Below are 23,704 nucleotides of genomic sequence, written 5' to 3' on the forward strand. Positions count from 1 at the left end.
TGTACTATTAAAACACTTTTTTACAAAAAAAGTAATTAATGAAACCAATCGTCGTGTGGCTAGGGCCTCCCATCGGGGAGACCGTTTGCCGGGTGCAAGTCTTTCGATTTGACGCCACTTCGGCGACTTGCGCGTCGATGGGGATGAAATGATGATGATTAGGACAACACAGTCCCTGAGCGGAGAAAATCTACGACCCAGCCAGGAATCGAGCCCGGGTCCTTAGGATTTTGACATTCTGTCGCGCTGACCACTTTTTTTTTTTTTTTTTTTTTTTTACAGCGAAAAAATGTCAGGATTGAGGCTTTTTTTTAAGGAAAGTAGGAGAAACAGAAACCTTTATTATTCACAAAATAATCATAGTACGTCCTTACACATTATAACTGTCATGGAAGGAACCTCGCTGCCGTCCTACCATGCAGCATGAAATAGCAACAAAGTCGAAGTGGGGCCACCTCCAGCACCCTAAAGAAAAGTATTTATAGATATGTAAACAAAGTTTGAAATACATCCCATTGCTAACTGTGCAAGTGTTAGTTTTACCTAGGTTGCATACTCGCATAGTTGTCCTTAGCTGATCACTTTACTTGGTCGGTTTTACGACATCACCGCCGCTCATCTTTGCGCGCCCGGCACACCCCAAGTATATGGCGGGTCCGCAAAAACCGTTACTGTGAAATTGGCATACAAATCGTTGTACTTTTGCAGCCGTAACAGTTTTGTGTGTCCATCTTGTAAGTATTGCCAGTAATCCAGTACGTTCAGTACGTTCAGACGTGTGCCTCTATAGATGTAATGGACCGTCGTACCTGTGATCCACTCCACTGCGTTCGTCTGATGACGCGGAAAATACGTTTCTTCTGGAAACCACTCAGCTACCGGGGGCGGATAATGAAACCAATAATCATTACCGACAGACGCTAAGCGAAGTCTTCGTTCAATACATTCCCCTGTCACCCTGCTTCTGTTATCTGGTACAACCAAGTTTACCAAGCAAGCCACTCTTTTGGAAGAAACAGACGAGGCTTGGCATATTAAGTATTCCTGAGCAAGTTCGAACAAAACGGGTGTGAAATGATGACGAAACATTTCCGCAACAGAGACCATTTTCCATTAGACTAAATACCAGTGCAGTAATGTGTGTGATTTTTGTGCCAAGAGTACGTTATTTTTCTAGTGCTTCTACCTTTTGTTGATCCAGGCAACCAAGCGGTAAGAGAAGCGCTCATTCTGCCTCGCAGTTCGGGGCAGGGAGTAATAATTTCCACCATGCTGATACAGTGCTGTCACCAAATTGTGAATTTTGAACCTTGTACCTATCATTTGCAATGGCAGAAATGACACACGGAAGTAACAAGCTTCCATGAAAATGCAGTACTGATAGATTCATGTTCAGATCTGGTGCCCATTTGTAGTACTGAATATGAAAGTAAATTAAGACCAATGTAAGAGATTTACTGTCAGATTGCAAAGATTAGTAGTAGTTGGAATAGGCGAGAAATCGGCTAATCCCGCGCGGCGTGCAAATAATTTGTTTCTTAAAGGTCACCAGGCCGAACTGCTTCGCTGTAGTTTAATTTGATCGTGGCTGGTTGTCATGCGTAATAGATTCTGCCCTGTTGGATGTAGTACATTATTGTGAACCTATCCTGTGGCACATTAAGATTACTGGAGTTTTACGTATTTGTGGTTGTCGTGTGTAGCAGGTTCTACCCTGATGGACGAAATAAATTATTGTTTAACTTTTCTGTGGCACATTAACATTAAGAGATTTTAATGTATTTCTTGCCGCCACGCGGAACCGGTTCTGTCTTTTGGTACTAGTAATTTATTGTCACATTGTTGAGTAGCACATTTAGATCGAAGCCTTGCACCAAGAGATTTTAGTTATTTCTGAATTATGATGGTTCAAATGGCTCAAATGGCTCTGAGCACTATGGGACTCAACTGCTGAGGTCATTAGTCCCCTAGAACTTAGAACTAGTTAAACCTAACTAACCTAAGGACATCACAAACATCCATGCCCGAGGCAGGATTCGAACCTGCGACTGTAGCGGTCTTGCGGTTCCAGGCTGCAGCGCCTTTAACCGCACGGCCACTTCGGGCGGCAATTATGATGGCTGTCGGATAAATAATAGTTGAACAGAAGTAACCATATATAGTAACTGAGCGAATGTTGATAACATTGTGCACTCCTGGAAATTGAAATAAGAACACCGTGAATTCATTGTCCCAGGAAGGGGAAACTTTATTGACACATTCCTGGGGTCAGATACATCACATGATCACGCTGACACAACCACAGGCACATAGACACAGGCAACAGAGCATGCACAATCTCGGCACTAGTACAGTGTATATCCACCTTTCGCAGCAATGCAGGCTGCTATTCTCCCATGGAGACGATCGTAGAGATGCTGGATGTAGTCCTGTGGAACGGCTTGCCATGCCATTTCCACCTGGCGCCTCAGTTGGACCAGCGTTCGTGCTGGACGTGCAGACCGCGTGAGACGACGCTTCATCCAGCCCCAAACATGCTCAATGGGGGACAGATCCGGAGATCTTGCTGGCCAGGGTAGTTGACTTACACCTTCTAGAGCACGTTGGGTGGCACGGGATACATGCGGACGTGCATTGTCCTGTTGGAACAGCAAGTTCCCTTGCCGGTCTAGGAATGGTAGAACGATGGGTTCGATGACGGTTTGGATGTACTGTGCACTATTCAGTGTCCCCTCGACGATCACCAGTGGTGTACGGCCAGTGTAGGAGATCGCTCCCCACACCATGATGCCGGGTGTTTGCCCTGTGTGCCTCGGTCGTATGCAGTCCTGATTGTGGCGCTCACCTGCACGGCGCCAAACACACATACGACCATCATTGGCACCAAGGCAGAAGCGACTCTCATCGCTGAAGACGACACGTCTCCATTCGTCCCTCCATTCACGCCTGTCGCGACACCACTGGAGGCGGGCTGCACGATGTTGGGGCGTGAGCGGAAGACGGCCTAACGGTGTGCGGGACCGTAGCCCAGCTTCATGGAGACGGTTGCGAATGGTCCTCGCCGATACCCCAGGAGCAACAGTGTCCCTAATTTGCTGGGAAGTGGCGGTGCGGTCCCCTACGGCACTGCGTAGGATCCTACGGTCTTGGCGTGCATCCGTGCGTCGCTGCGGTCCGGTCCCAGGTCGACGGGCACGTGCACCTTCCGCCGACCACTGGCGACAACATCGATGTATTGTGGAGACCTCACGCCCCACGTGTTGAGCAATTCGGCGGTACGTCCACCCGGCCTCCCGCATGCCCACTATACGCCCTCGCTCAAAGTCCGTCAACTGCACATACGGTTCACGTCCACGCTGTCGCGGCATGCTACCAGTGTTAAAGACTGCGATGGAGCTCCGTATGCCACAGCAAACTGGCTGACACTGACGGCGGCGGTGCACAAATGCTGCGCAGCTAGCGCCATTCGACGGCCAACACCGCGGTTCCTGGTGTGTCCGCTGTGCCGTGCGTGTGATCATTGCTTGTACAGCCCTCTCACAGTGTCCGGAGCAAGTATGGTGGGTCTGACACACCGGTGTCAATGTGTTCTTTTTTCCATTTCCAGGAGTGTATATTAATATTACCTCTCGTGGCTGTTACAGTGGATTAAAAAAATGTCAGAACAAACCGCAACTGTGGCTCACGTCATTAAGGAAAGCATTTTGCTGCTGTTGATTCAAGTTATTGATGTACTTTTGTAACGATTTCTCTTACGTGCTTTGAAGGTAGATTAAGAGATACATATCTGATTAACTGAACTTAAGTTCTGTTGTGAGCAAGGTTAAATGTATGCCCGGATTAATGTACGATTGTTAATTGAAGAGCTCAGTAGGAGCGAATCATAATTCACTACTGTTTGTTACAGTTACCTGTTATTAGTTGAACTGGTTAATAGCTCAGTTGAGAGAGATTAATTTATTATTGTAATAGTTGACCTATTTTTGACTATGTCTACAGTTGTTGAAAGCGTTAAGATTGTTTGGCATTATCAGGTGTGTATTTTAAGGATTTTCAAATGCTCAGTAGAGTGGAGTGTAGGTTTCGATTCATATGTTGTGAATAAATTTTGTCAGCTGCAATTATTGTTCATGTAGAAACACCCAGCACGCACTCCACCCTCGCCTTTCTACTCGCCGTTCCGGCTCTAGTTGTGTGATCCACAGACAAGCCCTAGCCTCTTAAACTTTACCTAGGAAACTGAACATTATACTGCAAGTGGTTCTCAGCGTAGTTAATGGAATTAAGTCAAGTGCTGTGAATACTCGTTTTTTCCCAGTCCTATGTAATAATCTCAGTGCTGAACACCTTTGTTTAATCTTTCACTTGCCCCTCCTGGTGTCAGGGTACAGGTTCTAATTCATTGAATTTTCTCGAATTTTTAGCAAGCATTGTCTGCGACTCCGCTAAACTGCAGATTTAAAATTGTCAGCGGCAGCAACAAGTACTGCAACTTTAGCAATCACTACAGTACATATCTTGGCGTTTCTTAGTTGCCAGTCTGTCCACGGGAAACTGTTCCAATTCCTTGTGTGGAGCTGCTGCCTCGTCGCTGTTCTACAGTTAAGCTGGATATGAGCCTCTACAAAAAGAGCGCCGAAACAATGTCTTCAATCTTTTTCTGTAGCTTCCTCGTCCAGCCCTCAACGAGATGCAGAGAGGGACCGGTCTTTCATAACGGCGCACTGATTCTGTCGCCAATTGCCAACTCATCATAAACATGGCACCAGCATATGTGCCAGTCATTTCTCGCCAATTCTCACAGGAGCGTCCCATGACATTTGCAGTAAAAATTATGAAGCATGAAATTAATGCCATAAACACATTAACTTCATCAGATGTGGAGTTTTATAAGCGAACAGTGTAGTATAGATGGCATCAAAATTCAATAAGCCTATTTTGTAAGTTTATTCTCTGTTTTCCCTGTTCCTCCACATCTGGAGGAATTGTTATGGCATTTTCACAGTTTTTCTGACGTTTTTCTATTTACAATTTTTAATTTCCCGTTTCAGCCTAACATTATAGGAACGAAAATCATTTTTTTGTGAATATGTTTTAGCTTTATTCCATAACTCGTTGGATTACCTGGTTTAAATTATATACGAACGTAATTTCAGATTGTTGAATAAAAAATGTGGCATTCATGTTCATAGCAATACAATAAAAGTTGTGTTTTGCATATAATATTGAAATGTACTTACTGTTTAGATACCAAAGTACCTACCTTAAAACTACGCTACTGTTTGGAAAAGTTAAGCGCCTAGACCGAGAGATGTGATCACAATGGAATTTATTCCGCCGATTATGGATATGACACCACACACGTGATTAGCGTTACAGACCTGTACATGCACTCTGTAGAAATTCGGTATGGAGTGCTGCAATCATAGCCGCTAGACGTTGTGGAATGGGATCAAAGAGCACCTGAATATGCCGCTGTGGAACGCTCTCTTCCACACGGTTTGTAGGCGCCTCCACAAAGCATCAACTTTGGTTTCAGAAGGACCTGAACGAATAAGTTGCCCAGCGACGGTATCCAAGATATACTCGTATTACCGAGCGAGACAGCTGAGTGTTTAGCACACTGCACTCGCATTCGGGAGGACGACGGTTCAAACCTGCGTCCAGCCATCCAGATTTAGGATTTCCGTGATTTCCTAAAATCGCCCCAGGCAGATGCCAGGATGACTCCTTTGAAAGAGCAGAGTCGATTTCCTTCCCCATCCTTGACACAATCCGAGTTTGAGCTCCATCTGTAATTACCTCGATGTCGACGCGATGTTGAACCCAGTCTCCCTTCCTTCCTTAGGCCGGTATTACACTGTCAAATTTCTTTGTCAAATATCTTTGTCAAAAATCTTGGTCAAAGATATTTGATGGTGTAATAGGGAACTTTGTCAAATGTCGTCCAATATTTGATCAAATCTAGGGCCTCGTTGTAGATTTGATCAAAGAAGTCGCTTGCCTTCTGTTCACTGCAATGTGACATGTTACCACATGGAGCGCTAGCATCGCTCCACTGTTCTGTCGTCTGTAGTGTTTTTACAAACATTGCCAGTAAATAGAGTTGGTGTGTGCCGACAACTACAAAATTAATAGAGATGTATAAAGCTGATGAGGCGCTTTACAACGCGAAGCACCCTGAATACAAAAATAGATTAAGAAGATTGAAGACCTGACCTAACCTAACCTAACCTAACCTAACCTAACACTCTCCTGTAGCAAGGAGTCGGAATGTTACAGTGAGCCTGTCTTCTGCAGATGTAGCAGTTCTTAAGTGAATATTGTGCTTGTGATATGAGGCTACACTTCACTGAGCACATACAGAAATGTATGCTCATCCATTCTTAAGTAATTGATGTACGACTGGACGTCCTCCACTATAAGCTCACGTAACAAGTTTTGTTGAATGCTTTTATCGCGTCGTCGTAAAACCCACGGCTTCACCCAGGTATGTTTCATTTTTTTCCCCCCGGCTCCCCTTCTGCATGTGCACACAGTGCAATTGTGGTACATGCAACTTCTGCAGTTAATAACAAGTTGTTGTTGTCAGCCATCTTGAACTTTGACGACAAATATCATGACAGTGTAATACCCCTTCTAGCGCTACATCAAAGATCTTTGTCAAATATATTTGACGGGATATTTGATCACATCTTTGATCAAATCTTTGACAAAGAAATTTGATAGTGTAATACTGGCCTTACTTCCTTCCCAGGCATATTCGATGGGCGAGATATAAGACGAACGTGCACACCACGGAAGCAGTGGTGTCCGTCGTTCGTCGGAGAAGGCTTGCACATTCCTCGCTACATTCGGCCGGGCATTGTCTTACTGAAATATGGCATGTGGAATAGCCTGGAGGAGGGGCAGTGCTTCGGTCTGTAAAACCTCCCTGACGCATCGTTAGCTGTTCAGATTGCCCTCAAAACGAAGAAGGCGAGATCGTGTTTATAGGCAGTGAAACTCCCAACGATCACACTTGGCGTTTGCCAGCCGGGGTGGCCGAGCGGTTCTAGGCACTACAGTCTCGAACCGCACGACCGCTCCGGTCGCAGGTTCGAATCCTGCCTCGGGCATGGATGTGTGTGATGTCCTTAGGTTGTTGTTGTTGTTGTTGTTGTGGTCCTCAGTCCTGAGACTGGTTTGATGCAGCTCTCCATGCTACTCTATCCTGTGCAAGCTTTTTCATCTCCCAGGACCTACTGCAATCTACATCCTTCTGAATCTGCTTAGTGTATTCATCTCTTGGTCTCCCTCTACGATTTTTACCCTCCACGCTGCCCTCCAATAGTAAATTGGTGATCCCTTGATGCCTCAGAACATGTCCTACCAACCGATCCCTTCTTCTGGTCAAGTTGTGCCACAAACTTCTCTTCTCCCCAATCCTATTCAATACCTCCTCATTAGTTATGTGATCTACCCATCTAATCTTCAGCATTCTTCTGTAGCACCACATTTCGAAAGCTTCTATTCTCTTCTTGTCCAAACTATTTATCGTCCATGTTTCACTTCCATACATGGCTACACTTCATACAAATACTTTCAGAAATGACTTCCTGACACTTAAATCTATACTCGATGTTAACAAATTTCTCTTCTTCAGAAACGCTTTCCTTGCCATTGCCAGTCTACATTTTATATCCTCTCTACTTCGACCATCATCAGTTATTTTGCTACCCAAATAGCAAAACTCCTTTACTACTTTAAGTGTCTCATTTCCTAATCTAATTCCCTCAGCATCAACCGACTTAATTCGACTACATTCCATTATCCTCGTTTTGCTTTTGTTGATGTTCATCTTATATCCTTCTTTCAAGACACTGTCCATTCCATTCAACTGCTCTTCCAAGTCCTTTGCTGTCTCTGACAGAATTACAATGTCATCGGCGAACCTCAAAGTTTTTATTTCTTCTCCATGAATTTTAATACCTACTCCGAATTTTTCTTTTGTTTCCTTTACTGCTTGCTCAATATACAGATTGAACAACATCGGGGAGAGGCTACAACCCTGTCTTACTCCCTTCCCAACCACTGCTTCCCTTTCATGTCCCTCGACTCTTATAACTGCCATCTGGTTTCTGTACAAATTGTAAATAGCCTTTCGCTCCCTGTATTTTACCCCTGCCACCTTTAGAATTTGAAAGAGAGTATTCCAGTCAACATTGTCAAAAGCTTTCTCTAAGTCTACGAATGCTAGAAACGTAGGTTTGCCTTTCCTTAATCTAGCTTCTAAGATAAGTCGTAAGGTCAGTATTGCCTCACGTGTTCCAGTGTTTCTACGGAATCCAAACTGATCTTCCCCGAGATTGGCTTCTACTAGTTTTTCCATTCGTCTGTAAAAAATTCGTGTTAGTATTTTGCAGCTGTGACTTATTAAACTGATAGTTCGGTAATTTTCACATATGTCAACACCTGCTTTCTTTGGGATTGGAATTATTATATTCTTCTTGAAGTCTGAGGGTATTTCGCCTGTTTCGTACATCTTGCTCACCAGATGGTGAGGTTAGTTAGGTTTAAGTAGTTCTAAGTTCTAGGGGACTGATGACCTCAGAAGTTAAGTCCCATAGTGCTCAGAGCCATTTGAACCATTTTGAACACTTGGCGTCTGTCCGCTATGCCGCCCAACAATAGTCTGTCCGAGTGCGTCTAACGAGTACGCGGCCGTCACTTTTGGGCTAACTGAATGGGACTCGTCCGAAAATATTATATTTCGTCACTCAGCATGCCAGTGTCGACGTTCACGTGCGCAGTACAGTCTGCAGCATTGGCATTTTCTGGTCAGTGGAAGCCGAGTCAATGGCACACGTACCAGCAGTCCAGCCCACGGAAGGCGGCGTCAAACCGTCGATGCAGATCTGTCCACACCCGTTGCAGCGCTTCAACATCGCGACAACATTTAGGACGAAGCTGTTCTGTCCGTTGCGGCCAAACTGACAAGGAGGTAGTCATCTCTTGTTGTGGTCACATTGTGTCATCCAGTACCCCGTCGGCGCTGGGTGCAGTCCTCTTCTCTCCGCTGGTTCCACATACATCTCACTGTTGAAACAGTGTGCCCTGTACGAGCTGCAGTGCCACGGAACGACGGATCTGCCTCCCGGAGACCAATCATTCTACCGCATTCGAACGCACTCACAAGCTGATATTCCACCCTGTGATGTCGGCGGGGCATTGTGGCACCCGGTTACAAGAAACCACTTAGTATGATAGCTCCGCACTGACTGAACGTTGGGTAACACTGACCTGTATGGTCACATAAAAATGGGCGCTGTTAGACATATGTGTACGCCACTTCCCTGCCATTTAAGTTATTTACTATGGCTCTGCTGTTGTGCACGTCTCTTATCTTGGCGTGTTGTAGACCATTGCTTCTCTCTAATAGAGAGCTTCATGACGGATATAGGGATTAGTGAACACAAGGTCATTGTAGCAAGGCTTAAAACAGTATCAACCAAAACCACTAAAAATAAACGCAAAATGTATCTATTTAAAACAGCAGATAAAAATTCGATTGATGCCTTCCTAAGAGAGAGTCTCCATTCCTTGCAAGCTAATTATGTAAGTGTAGACCAATTATGGCTCAAATTCAAAGATACATTATCGACAGCAATAGATAGATTCAAAACACCGCATAGTTAATAAGAGACGGGGCTGATCTACAATGGTAGACAAAACACGTCAGAACACTGTTGCAGAAGCAACGAAAAAAGCATGCCAAATTCAGAAGAACGCAAAATCCCCAAGACTGGCTAAGTTTCACGAAAGCTCGAAATTTAGTGCGGACGTCAATGCGAGATGCTTTTAAATCATGTCTCAAAATATAACAGGAAACCCAAAGAGATTCTTGTCGTATGTAAAGTACACCAGTGGCAAATAACAGTCAATACCGTCACTGCGCGACAGCGATGGAAATGTTACCGATGACGGTGTCACTAAAGCGAAGTTACTAAATACAGTTTTCCGTAATTCCTTCACGAAAGAAGACGAAGTAAATATTCCAGAATTCTAAACCAGAACAGCTGTTAGCACGAGTGACATAAAAATAGATATCTTAGGTGTTGCAAAATAACTCAAATCAATTAAGAAAGGCAAGTCTTCCGGTCCAGATGATATACCAGTCAGGTTCCTTTCAGAGTATGCAGACTAAATAGCACCTTCCTTATGTCATATGCAACGGCTCACTTGACGAAAGGTCTGTTCCTAAAGAGTGGAAAGTAGCACAGGTCACACCAATATACAAGAAAGAAAGAAAGTAGCACAAGTCACACCAATATACAAGAAAGAAAATAGGAGTAACCCATTGAATTACAGACCCATATCACTGACCTCAATTTGCAGTAGGAATTTGGAGCATATACTGTACTCGAACATTATGAATCATCTTGAAGAAAATGACTTATTGCTACATAACCAACACGGATTCAGAAAATATAGTTCTTGTGCAACACAACTAGCTCTTTATTCCCATGGAGTAATGAGTGCTGTCGACAAGGGATCTCAGATCGATTCCATAATCCTACATTTCAAGAAGGCTTTTGATACCGTTCCTCACAATCGACTATTGATCAAATTGCCTGCATATGGACTATCGTCTCAGTTGTGTGACTGGATTCGTTAGTTTCTATCAGAGAGATCACAGTTGGTAGTGACAGACGGTAAATCATCGAGTAGAACACAAGTGATATCTGGCGTTCCGTAAGGTAGTGTAATAGGTCCTCTGCTGTTCCTGATTTACATAAATCATCTAGATGATAATCTGAGCAGCCCCCTCAGATTGTTTGCAGATGACGCTGTAATTTACCGTCTAGTAAAATCATCAGACGATCAATTCCAATTACAAAATGTTCTACAGAGAATTTCTGTATAGTGCGAAAAGTGGCAATTGGCACTAAACAAAGAAAAGTGCGAGGTCATCCACATAGATACTAAAAGAAATCCGATAAATTTGGGGTATACGATAAATCGCACAAATCTAAGGGCTGTCAATTCGACTAAATACCTAGGAATCACAATTACGAGCAACTTAAATTGGAAAGACCACATAGATAATATTGTGGGGAAGGCGAATCAAAGACTGTGCTTTGTTGGCAGAACACTTTGAAGATGCGACAAACCCACTAAAGAGACAGCCTACATTACACTTGTCCGTCCTCTGCTGGAATGTTGCTGCGCGGTATGGGATCCTTACCAGGTAGGATTGTCGGAGGACATCGAAAAAGTGCAAAGAAGGGACGCTCGTTTCGTGTTATCGCGCAATAGGGGTGAGAGTGTCACTGATATGATACGCGAGTTGGGGTGGCAGTCACTGAAACAAAGGCGGGTTTCTTTGCGGCGAGATCTATTTACGAAATTTCAATCGGCAACTTTCTCTTCCGAATGTGAAAATATTTTTTGACAACCCACCTACGTAGGGAAAAATGATCATCATAATAAAATAAGAGAAATCAGAGTTCGAACGGAAAGATTTAGGTGTTCCTTTTTCCCATGCGCCGTCCGGGAGTGGAATGGTAGAGAAGTAGTATGCAAATGTTTCGATGAACCCTCTGCCAGGCACTTGAGTGTGAATTGCAGAGTAACCATGTAGATGTAGATGTGTGCTTCACTTTTTACAAACGGTAGTGTACTAAGTAGGTATTTATCGATCTTTTGAGATACAATATGTTTTGTAAATTTCTTGTCAAACTTAGTTTTTGGGACATGTCAATATTTCAGACTTACTAAATCGGTTATATCAAAACCGACAATTCACTCCCTATTCGAAATATTCCTGTGGTATCCAGCAATACACGACAGTGAGGGCAGTAACACGCTATGGGGGACACTCCGCTAGGCTTCATGGGATCTATGGTAGTAATCGTAGGCACCATAACAGCTGTGGGCTATATGAACATTGTTCGGTTAACGCAACAGTCAAGATCCCAATAACATTTGTTTGTTATGACCGAGAAGCCGCCAGCACCAGCCACAGGGGACCCAAAAAATCTGAGGATGGCTTTAACATTGCCATCCTCAGATATTCCTGTGGTATCCAGCAATACACGATGGCTTTAACATTGCCATCCTCAGATTTTTTGGGTCCCCTGTGGCTGGTGCTGGCGGCTTCTCGGTTATTCATGTGATACCACGATCGTACACTGTACAACACCAGCCATACGGGGCCCAAATAAGCCGAAACCGGTCGTAATAAGCAAATGGTATTGCGATTTCGACTGTTGTGTTGATCAAAGTGTAGCACCAGATCGCTGCGCTCTGCAGATAATGTTGTCTAAATTTATAAATGAAAATTATGGCAGACCACCTGTATCCCATAGTGCTTGATGCCTTCCGTAACGAATGGAACCTTCGAGCAGAATAACGGTCCGTGTCACTGGGCCATAATTGTGCTACAGACGTTTGGGAAGCATGACAGGCTACTCACGTTGATGTTTTGGTCACCAATTTTTCTTGATATGAGTCCGAAGGAAGACACCTGAGGCGCCCTCTGGCCATCGGTACATAGAGTCTATCTAAGTACGCATTTCGAAGCCGACCACAACAAAGAACTGACAAACTTTTATCTACACTTTGCCAGTACGTGAGTTCCAGAACCGTCCGAGATTTCGCACTAAAAGGTCAGCCTTGGTGAATCTGTATCCGAGATCAAACGAGATAAATTATCAACAGTCAGCAAAAAGAAGTCAATCCAGATCCGTTAAGCTGACAACAGTAAATTACTTTTGAATACATTGTGTAGCAACCAGTGATCAGTGTTGTCACTAATATTTACTATCAAAAACAGTCTTTATCACAAATTATTTATTATGGTGACCGGTTTCGACCACAACTGTAGTCATCTTCAGGCCACTGAGCAAGAACCTCCTTCTGGTGGTAAGTCACTACTAGTAGTGATTAACCACAAGAAGGAGGTTCTTGCTCATTGTCACTACTAGTAGTGATTTACCACGAGAAGGAGGTTCTTGCTCATTGGTCTGAAGATGACCATAGTTGTGGTCGAAACCGGTCACCGTAATAAATAATTTGTGATCAAGACTGTTTTTGATAGTAAATATTAGTGATAACAGTGAACTTCAACAGCATGTCACTCAAAAAAAAAAAAAATGATCATTACATTGCAGTTCTTCACACTCTGATGAATAGGGTTTTCGCGGCATATTTGTCCCGTTTCTCCGTTCGCTGGACATCTACAGCTTGAGGCAGTGGAGGAACGCCTGCGTCTTATGCAACCGTTGATGTTCTAGGGTCTCGAGGTATGCTAGCTATAAGATTCAAACTGCTTCCACCTAAGAACGTATGATACCAGATACCCATTCACTATGTTCGTACATCTCATCTTGCACGAGGACCTTTAGAAATGTGAAAGGAGTCAAGTTGTACATAAACAAAAAGGAGCATTTGTCTGAATCTGTGTTACTAATTAACTATCATTGAACTTCTACAAATTATTTGGCTTCACTCAGGCTACATGTAACACGTCAAGATAGAAGTAATGCCTTTACTTTGTAAAGCTGCTGTTTCTTCTGTTGTATTAAATACCTGCTGTAAAGGCTTAATATCTACATGATCACTTTGTATTTTAATGTAGCACAACAGTTGTGATTCCGTAGATTTCCCCGGCGTCTTATATGTTTATGCTTTTCACGGGTATGCTGCCGGATGTGATCGTCTTCACTATACGATATTTCGGCGATCCATCTGGCCGCCATATTCAGTTCCGGCACCTGAATATGGCGGCCAGATGGATCGCTGAAATGTCGTGGAGTGAAGACGATCATATCCGGCAGTATACCCGTGAAGAGCATAGCACAACAGTTGTTTGCATTGATAACAAACGCCTGTTTACGATGCACATTACCACTTATCACACAGTTAACGGAAGTCTTCGTTCTTAGTTTGTAAAGTAGTTTCTAATAAGAAATGTTTCTAATTTTCATTTAGATTACTAGATTACCAATTTCTTGCTTTATATCTTGAGACAGATAGCTGCAGAACCATTGCGCCAGAATACTGAACGCCAATCACAGACGCAGACAAGAATGCGAAGTCCACATGAAAATTATTTTTGATTCTTGTACTGTGTTCGTGTAATTCGCAGTTCAGCTCGAAATGAAGTTTTTAATTATTAACAAACAGCGTTAAGGGGAAAACATAATGGGAAATGAGTACAAGAATTTCAAAATCTTTTGGTAGCCCTCTGCACCATGTGGGGTTATCTACACTATAGTATACGGTTGTTGGGCACACTGAAAAGATAGAAGGTTAATAAAGGAGATCCGTGAAAGCGGAAAATGATACATTAGGCGGATGAGGAGTTAGAAGAGATGAGCATTGGAAGGGATGCAAGGCAAGGATGCTCAATGACGCCAAATCTGTTCAACCAACATGCAGAATTGATTGGTAATGCAATGGAGAAATCAAGAAGCGTTGTAATTCGAGAAAAAAGGATGAAGACAGTAAAACTTGCGGATGATCAAGCAGTGCTAGCGGAATCGGAAAAAAAGCTGCAGAAGGTATTGAAGAGTATTACAAGAAGGGGCGAGGAGGATGGAATGAAGATAAATATAGGAAAGACAAAAGTGATGAGAATACGCAAGAAGGAAAAAAGAAAAAAGACAGAACAAGTAAAATCATTTCTTTACCTGGAAGGTTTAATGACACAGAACGGAAGTTGTACAGAAAAAGAAAGGAGGAGAATATCTGTGGGAGAGAGAGCACTTGAAAAGGTGAATCAGTTTCTAACGTCCACAAGAATTCCAACTGCTGAGTAAGGGATTTGCTAAATGTTATGTTGGAATGTAGTGGTACACAGCGGTGAATTATGTGTAGTTAAAAAGAAAGAAGAAAGCTATTTAGAAAGTTCTGAAATTGGGCTGTGAAGAAGAATGCTTAAGGTGAAGTGGAGTGACAAACTTCAGAGTCCGCAGCTTCCCACGCTTCCCACGCCCGGGTTCCCGGGTTCGATTCCCGGCGGGGTCAGGGATTTTCTCTGCCTCGTGATGACAGGGTGTTGTGTGGTGTCCTTAGGTTTAAGTAGTTCTACGTTCTAGGGGAATGATGACCATAGATGTTAAGTCCCATAGTGCTCAGAGCCATTTGAACCATTTTTGAACAGAGTGAAGAAGTAATGAAGAAAATAGGGGAAGAAAGAAGATTATTGGAAGTCATCAGAAAGAGGAAAAATTCTTGGCTGGGCCATATATTGCGTAGGAATTTTTTGGAACAAAGAATTATAGAGGGAAAAGTGCAAGGAATGAGAGGAAGAGGTAGCAAAAGATGGGGGCACGCACTGTTGGCAGTTATTAAATTAACTGCTACTAATAGGTGAGCTGTTATTACAGTAATTGCTGTTTCTCTATCAGTTAAGTTATTCTTTGCCACCTCTAATTCTGTACATGGTCTGCTAAAGAGGTCCTTTCCCAGTAGATCTTTGGAAGAGCAAGTATAAGTTACAGAGTTAGGTAGACCTACTCCAAATTTAAATCTAATAAGTCGAGGATGTGGGATGAGACTCATCGATTTGGCTCGAATTATGTGAGTAGAAGCGAGATAGTAGACTATTTTGCATGTGTAGGTCGAAGGAACACGTGAAAAGGTAAAATGCTCTCTGAAGATTTATGAGTAAGGTATGAAGGCCTTTTTAACAGTGCTACATGAACCTGTGCCACGGTGCAGTCATCAAGTGCACAGAATGGCAATATGTCGGGTCATAACTGAATCCTGCTGCTACCATTTTTTTCTTTCATTTAATTTTATTTCTCGCAACGTTTAACTATTATTTATAATATACGAATATATTTAAACAGCTCACTTCATTTATGTAAAATTAATATATTCAATTTAGCCACGATTACCACCTTTATAAATCAAAAGGCTATAGATGGTGATGTTGTCGTTGCGGTTTTCAGTCCAGAGACTGGTTTGATACAGCTCTCCATGCTACTCTATCCTGTGCAAGGTTCATCTCCCAGTACCTACTGCAACCTACATCCTTCTGAATCTGTTTAGTGTATTCATCTCTTGGTCTCCTTCTGCGATTTTTACCCTCCACGCTGCCCTCCAATACTAAATTGGTGCCGGCCGCTGGTGGCCGAGCGGTTCCGGCGTTACAGTCTGGAACCGCGCGACCGCTACGGTCGCAGGTTCAAATCCTGTCTCGGGCATGGATGTGTGTGTTGTCCTTAGGTTAGTTAGGTTTAAGTAGTTCTAAGTTCTAGGGGACTTATGACCTCAGCAGTTGAGTCCCATAGTGCTCAGAGCCATTTGAACCATTTGAACTAAATTGGTGATCTCTTGATACCTCAGAATATGCCCCACCAACCGATCCCTTCTTCTAGTCAAGTTGTGCCACAAATTTCTCTTCTCTCCAATTCTATTCAATACCTCCTCATTAGTTATGTGATCTACTTATCTAATCTTCAGCATTCTTCTGTAGCACCACATTTCGAAAGATTCTATTCTCTTCTTGTCTAAACTATTTATCGTCCATGTTTCACTTCCATACATGGCTACACTCCATACAAATACTTTCAGAAACGACTTCCTGACACTTAAATCTATACTCGATGTTAACAAATTTCTCTTTTTCAGAAACGCTTTCCTTGCCATCGCCAGTCTACATATTATATCCTCCCTACTTCGTCCATCATCAGTTATTTTGCTCCCCAAATAGCAAAACTCCTTTACTACTTTGTCTCATTTCCTAATCTAATTTCCTCAGCATCACCCGAGTTATTTCGACAACATTCCATCATCCTCGTTTTGCTTTTGTTGATGTTCATCTTATTTCCTCCTTTCAAGACACTGTCCATTCCGTTCATCTGCTCTTCCATGTCCTTTGCTGTTTCTGACAGAATTACAATGTCATCGGCGAACCTCAAAGTTTTAATTTCTTCTCCATAGATTTTAATTCCTACTCCGAATTTTTCTTTTGTTTCCTTTACTGCTTGCTCAATATACAGATTGAATAACATCGGGGAGAGGCTACAACCCTGTCTCACTCCCTTCCCAACCACTGCTTCCCTTTCATGCCTCTCGACTATTATAACTGCCATCTGGTTTCTGTACAAATTGTAAATGGTATTTCGCTCCCTGTATTTTACCCCTGCCACCTTCAGAATTTGAAAGATAGTATTCCAATCAACATTGTCAAAAGCTTTCTCTAAGATGGTGATAAGAAAAGCGAATATACAAGGAAATTTAATGTGAAAGTATATGAAAAGAATTAGATCCACAGATTTGATGTTAATAACGCACCTCTTTGCTTTCAATGTTTGCTGTTCGGGAATGGTGATGCGCAGGGTACAGGGGAGTGAAAGATATTAATGCACTGATAAAAAAACATAGCTGTAATCATAAACATACAAACAACATACTTGATGTTAGTGCATTAGGTAAAGCTAATATCGCAAAAACATTAAGTCGCACCTATCACAATGATAGAATAAAATAGTCTTTTTTTAAATACAGTAGCACATCGGCAAAATTTCAGTAACCACCATTGTAAAGGAGAAAGAAAAGAAAATAATCAAGTAAGCTAGGAGAGCACTGGTCGAATAGGATGGTGAGAAATGTTTTTGTTGCTGGTGTATATGTGCGTGCATTGCCATGACAGCCGTGAGTGAGTAGCTGCCTTCACCTGCCGACAGGTGTTCTGAGGTGACGGGATCCATCCTGACGAATGGGTCACCACGCAACCTGCGCCAGTTCCGCAAGATGTCGCGCTACATCATGCAGGAGGACCTAGTGCAGCCTCACCTCACTGTATTGGAGGCCATGCTCATCGCTGCTGACCTGAAGCTGGGCAACCACCTCACCAGGAGCCAGAAGCGCACAGCCGTGAGTCTTGATTTCCGCACTACTCGAATTAAAGAAAAAAAAAGAAAAAGAAAAAGAAACGTGTTGCCACCGATTCAGATTGTGGCAGTCTGTATTGGTAAGTATTCTTGTGCACGAAATTTCTTAGCAGATTAAAATGTATGCTGAGCTGAAAGCAGCCCTGGACCATCGTCATTCGCAGGTAGGCACTCTCATCAGTAGCGAGTTGTTTTCATGTGTTGCTTCCTTTGTTCGCACCAAATAGTGTGAGTTGTTGGCATTTCAAGTTGTTGCTTTTATGATACATTATGTTTCTAAATGTCACTTTCTTTTTTGTTCTTTTTCTTCTTCGGCGCGTCCAATAACCACGCACTTTACCTTCTCATGCGCTGTTGTATTTTTCCATTTTTCGCTTTGGTCACATTTTCACTTTGATCACATTTTTTCCCTGCTCAGATGGCGTCACAGAAACAAAACAATGATGGTAACGGCATTTCTTACTAAATGCAGGGACTCAAGTTTATATCCTTGTGACATATACTTTTGAGCTTTCATGAAGTTCCATTATGGCACAGACTCCAGAGCAAAATTTAAATTAAATTCTTGAACATGTTGTTCGATTAAAACAGTATTCTATGTTGACCTGAAGCTGTGATGCTCGATCCCGTGAGGAATCTCCCTACAACTGTTCTCACGTCCCATTGATCTTTCTAGAAAGATGCTATGAACACAAACACGATCTTCCTATTATTATCTACTCCCTTTAGAGAATTACGTAACGAATTTACACTTTCCTTCTGTAATAAATTTAGTATGTGTTTTATATATCTTTCCAATATCCTTATGCACCTCTCGATTGTGTTGTCAAATTTTCTAACGTCAAATTAGACATACTAGTCTCTGATCAAAGCCGGTCGGTGTGGCCGAGCGGTTCTAGGCGCTTAAGTGTGGAACCGCGCGACCGCTACGGTCGCAGGTTCGAATCCTGACTCGGGCATGGATGTGTGTGATGTCCTTACGTTAGTTAGGTTTAAGTAGTTCTAAGTTCTAGGGGACTGATGACCACAGCAGTTAAGTCCCATAGTGCTCAAAGCCATTTGAACCATTTTCTCTGATCATATAATATCTTACTTTGTCAGTTCTACCTTTTTTTAAAATTTTCTTTCGCATTTATCATGAAAATGAAATGGTAAAGCAATTCCGAAATTTCAGAAAATGTATACATTTTGAAATCTTATTTAGGTTAGTACCAGTATGATAACCACAATTTCAAGGATCCTGGTGTATTCATGTGCGCTCCACTAAAAATATAAAAAGAATTATAACTTAGTTTCGAGAACACAGGAGGTTCTTAGCCCTCGTCCTAAAGTACAAGGTGCATCTAAAATGTTAACTGAATCGATCAGTATCCTAACAGAAACATGTAGTACAAGTGGCGATTCTGTGGTTAAATGTAAATATAGAACCTGTGTAATGAATGTCACTTCAGTTGCATAACGGATGATAATATCTGTTATGCAGTTAACTGAAGAATGAATGTTATTACCACAACGATGAACTCAAATGATTAGCAACTAATAAAAATGTGAAGCAAGCTGTATTCAGTAGTATTATTTGCACTAATTGTTTATTTTATGAAAAATATGTAAGCATCAATCTATAAATATGAACCTAACTAAACTATTGTAAATACGTATTGCAACTACACAGGACAAGTTTAACTGTATTTTATATAACTGTTTTTATATCAGAAATCCATCGCAAAATAACACAAATTAGGTGACGTCATTAAATTTTCCTAGCGGAAACGTTTTAAAAAGCAGGGAGCTCTCCTTGCTTCCTTCCAACAATGTTCTCATTCACCGCTCACAGAATCTTATTTAAGAACTTGCTGTTATTGAGGTTTTCAGCAGCGTGAGTCCTAGGTTATTTTACTAACTACGGTGTAGGAAACATGCAGAAAAGTAGAGTTACCTCCTCTAACAGTGACAATCTCTGCGCACGTCTGCATTCGGACTAACTGCCAGCTGCCACAACACTTTACAGACTCACGTGACAGCCTATGCAACACTCAGAGCAGTTCAGAAATCATTCAGTAAGTCGTCAGGAGATGGACTGGAAATCAAATTAGTGTTGCTCTCCGACTCACAAATAACGAAAAATAGAGTACTGCTTAATGTGGTAGAGTGCTAGCAATTGCCGGCCGTTGTGACCGAGCGCTTCTAGGCGCTTCAGTCAGGAACCGCGCTGCTGCTACGGTCGCAGGTTCGAATTCTGCCTCGGGCATGGATGTGTGTGATGTCCTTAGGGTAGTTAGACCTAAGTAGTTCTAAGTGTAGGGGACTGATGGCCTCACTTGTTAAGTCTCATAGTGCTTAGGGCCATTAGAACCATTTCTTGCTAGTAATTACACTATGATAATTCCTACACGAATATTCTGGTAACCTAAAAAAGCCGTTAGTATGACTATTAGGAATTAAATTAAGAACTCTAGGAAACGTGCGAAATTCTGCCTTATTTTGGATTTTGTCTGTCCTGGACGTACTGCAAATAGAAAATTTCCTTTTTTTTTTTTTTTTTTTTTTTTTTTTGGCAAAGCATCAGCAACAGTAATGTTGTATTCATTGTGAGTAGATGATTCAAACAACTATACGATCAGAATGGTATGGGTGCTCAGTGAGTAAATGCTGTCACGTTGTCTGGCTGCTTTGAACGGTGGTAGCGGTGGCGCACTAAATCTTGTGCTGACGACATAAACCATTGTTCTTCTTATCGGCAACAACGCTGATTACGCTCTACCTATTTAATCCAGTTCTGCAAGCTAGAACCCACTACGCACAGATTTTTGAATACACCGCCGTACATTCCCCTCAAGAGCAAGCAGAGAGTGAAACCAAAACTCCTAACGTTAAAAGGGAACACCTGTCAATCTGCTCAACCTAGTACGCGAAGCTCAGTGTAAGTTAAACATTGCTCACACTGCAGTTAAACCACGCACCACTGTTTGCCAGATACATCCCAAAATCAATTTAGAACCAAAGTCGCTTGTATTTGGCACCAATTTGATAATTTGATTTGAATAATGTAGTCCTTAATTCATGAGCTTTTAATGATACAAAAATGACTATGGAGTTCATCATTGTGATGATTGCGAGTACATTAATTCTGCGGATAACTGCATAACAAATATTACCATCTTCTATGCATCTAGAGAGACATTGGTTGTACAGGGTGTTCAAAAAAAGTGTAGAATACTTTGACAGGAGGTAATACTCATCGAAACAAGAAAAATAAGTACAATAAACATGGGTCCGAAACAGCATGCTCTCGTAGATAAACACGTGTTTATAGGAAGGGCTGCGCGACGCTTGGTTACGGGTATTACACTACTGGCCATTAAAATTGCTACACCAAGAAGAAATGCAGATGATAAACGGGTATTCTTTGGACAAATATATTATACTAGAACTGACATGTGATTACATTTTCACGCAATTTGGGTGCATAGATCCTGAGAAATCAGTACGAAGAACAACTACTGACCGTAATAACGGCCTTGATACGCCTCGGAATTGAGTCAAACGGTGCTTGGATGGCCTGTTCGGGTACAGCTTCCCATGCAGCTACAACACGAGACCACAGTTCATCAAGAGTAGTGACCGGCGTATTGTGACGAGCCAGTTGCTCGGCCACCATTGACCAGACGTTTTCAATTGGTGAGAGATCCGGAGAATGTGCTGGCCAGGGCAGCAGCCGAACATTTTCCGTATCCAGAAAGGCCCGTACAGGACCTGCAACATGCGCTCGTCCATTATCCTGCTGAAATGTAGGGTTTCGCAGGGATCGAATGAAGGGTAGAGCCACGGGTCGAAACACATCTGAAATGTAACGTCCACTGTTCAAAGTGCCGTCAATGCGAACAAGAGGTGACCGAGGCGTGTAACCGATGGCACCCCATACCATCACGCCGAGTGATACGCCTGTATGGCGATGACGAATACATGCTTCCAATGTGCGTTCACCGCGATGTCGCCAAACACGGATGCGACCATCACGATGCTGTAAACAGAACCTGGATTCATCCGAAAAAACTGACGTTTTGCCAATCGTGCACCCAGGTTCGTCGTTGAGTACACTACCGCAGGCGCTCCTGTCTGTGATGCAGCGTCAAGGGTAACCGCAGCCATGGTCTCCGAGCTGATAGTCCATGCTGCTGCAAACGTCGTCGAACCGTTCGTGCAGATGGTTGTTACGTCGCAAACGTCCCCAATCTATTGACTCAGGGATCGAGACGTGGCTGCACGATCCGTTACAGCCATGCGGATAAGATACCTGTCATCTCGACTGCTAGTGAAGGAGAGTGTTAGGATCCAGCACGGCGTTCCGTATTACCCTCCTGAACCCACCGATTCCATATTCTGCTAACAGTAATTGGATCTCGACCGACGCGAGCATCAATGTCGCGATACGATAAACCGCAATCGCAATAGGCTACAATCCGACCTTTATCAAAGTGGGAAACGTGATAGTACGCATTTCTCCTCTTTACACGAGGTATCACAACTACGTTTCACCAGGCAACGCCGGTCAACTGCTGTTTGTGTATGAGAAATCGGTTGGAAACGTTCCTCATGTCAGCACGTTGTAGGTGTCGCCACCGGCGCCAACCTTGTGTGAGTGCTCTGAAAAGTTAATAATTTGCATCTCACAGCATCTTCTTCCAGTCAGTTAAATTTCACGTCTGTAGTACGTCAACTTCGTGGTGTAGCTGTTTTAATGGCCAGTAGTGTAGCTCAGTCGTTACACTGGCGCTCCGTCACGTGTGTCGGCAGGGCATTACCTACCACTAGGTGGTATACAGTCGGTTGTGTGGTTTGAGTTGCATTGTGGGCTACGTTAGTTTTCGTCGTGTTTCTGTGCCTTATATGTACTTACTGTGTACCTTGGGTATGTATCATGATGTCTTACCTTCTTCCAAAGGCGGATTCATTTTACTCGGCATGGAATGCACAGGAACTGGCTAGGAAAACGTGTACTCGCTAAAGCATTATTAGCAGAAACATTCAAACTATTTGAAAACACCACTCCTACAATCATTCTAAAAGCACCTGTGCCCATTGAAACTGTACCATTGGAAGAAATACATACAGTGTCGTCAAAATACTCCTTCAAACCTAATGGAACAGCTGAAGGGAAGACTTCATATGCAGCAGCACCTGTATGTGAATCAACACAAACAGGTCTTTTATACAAAAGCAAGACAGCACCAGCAGTTACAACTCAAGTGGGAAACGTTAGTCCACCGCCAACTTGTGAAGCAGCAGCATTTAAGGAGGAAGAACAGTCATCAATAGCAGAAACAGCAACACCAACCCCCACAGGATCAAGTGTACAAGCAGACAGTGTAGAAACCTCACCAACAGGAGATCCACCCTCTATGGCAAAAAGGAGCACAGTAGTGACTGCAGCTGCTCCACATAGGATGTGCCTGAGATCAAGAAAGTCCTCAGCTGCAAATGGGGATTTTTTATGGTACTGGGGCAGAAGGGGGAAGGTTCCAATCAGAATGTAAGTAATGTAGTTAATAACAACAAATGTGGGTGTTACCAGCACAACAGCTCCCTCTTCCCTGCAGAAAACTGTTCCTGTAATACTGGTATGTCAAAAGTAATAAAACTCAGTCCCAGCAATGGTAACACCACAACTAATCATGTAATTAAAAATGAGCTCAAAATTTTTCACCAAAATATTCAAAGCCTGCTCTGTAAGTTAGACCAATTTATTGTAAATATTGATGAACCAACAGGCGCAAATTGTGCTCATATTCTCTGTCTGACAGAACACCATATCACTT

The 23,704-nt window shown here is 42.8% G+C and overlaps 1 protein-coding gene across 2 annotated transcripts in view; it reads left to right on the plus strand.

The window, feature by feature from the left end:
• The window catches only part of LOC124619940 (ATP-binding cassette subfamily G member 4-like), a 481,958-nt gene that overhangs the window by 419,001 nt on the left and 39,253 nt on the right, over window positions 1-23,704 (plus strand). For both annotated transcript variants that reach the window (XM_047146601.1, XM_047146602.1), the window contains exon 3: window positions 17,682-17,871. In XM_047146601.1, coding sequence (XP_047002557.1) covers window positions 17,682-17,871 — 190 coding nt within the window. The remainder of the gene's footprint in view (window positions 1-17,681; window positions 17,872-23,704) is intronic.

The sequence above is a fragment of the Schistocerca americana genome, chromosome 6 (genome assembly GCF_021461395.2).
Source record: "Schistocerca americana isolate TAMUIC-IGC-003095 chromosome 6, iqSchAmer2.1, whole genome shotgun sequence".
Classification (NCBI taxonomy): domain Eukaryota; kingdom Metazoa; phylum Arthropoda; class Insecta; order Orthoptera; family Acrididae; genus Schistocerca; species Schistocerca americana.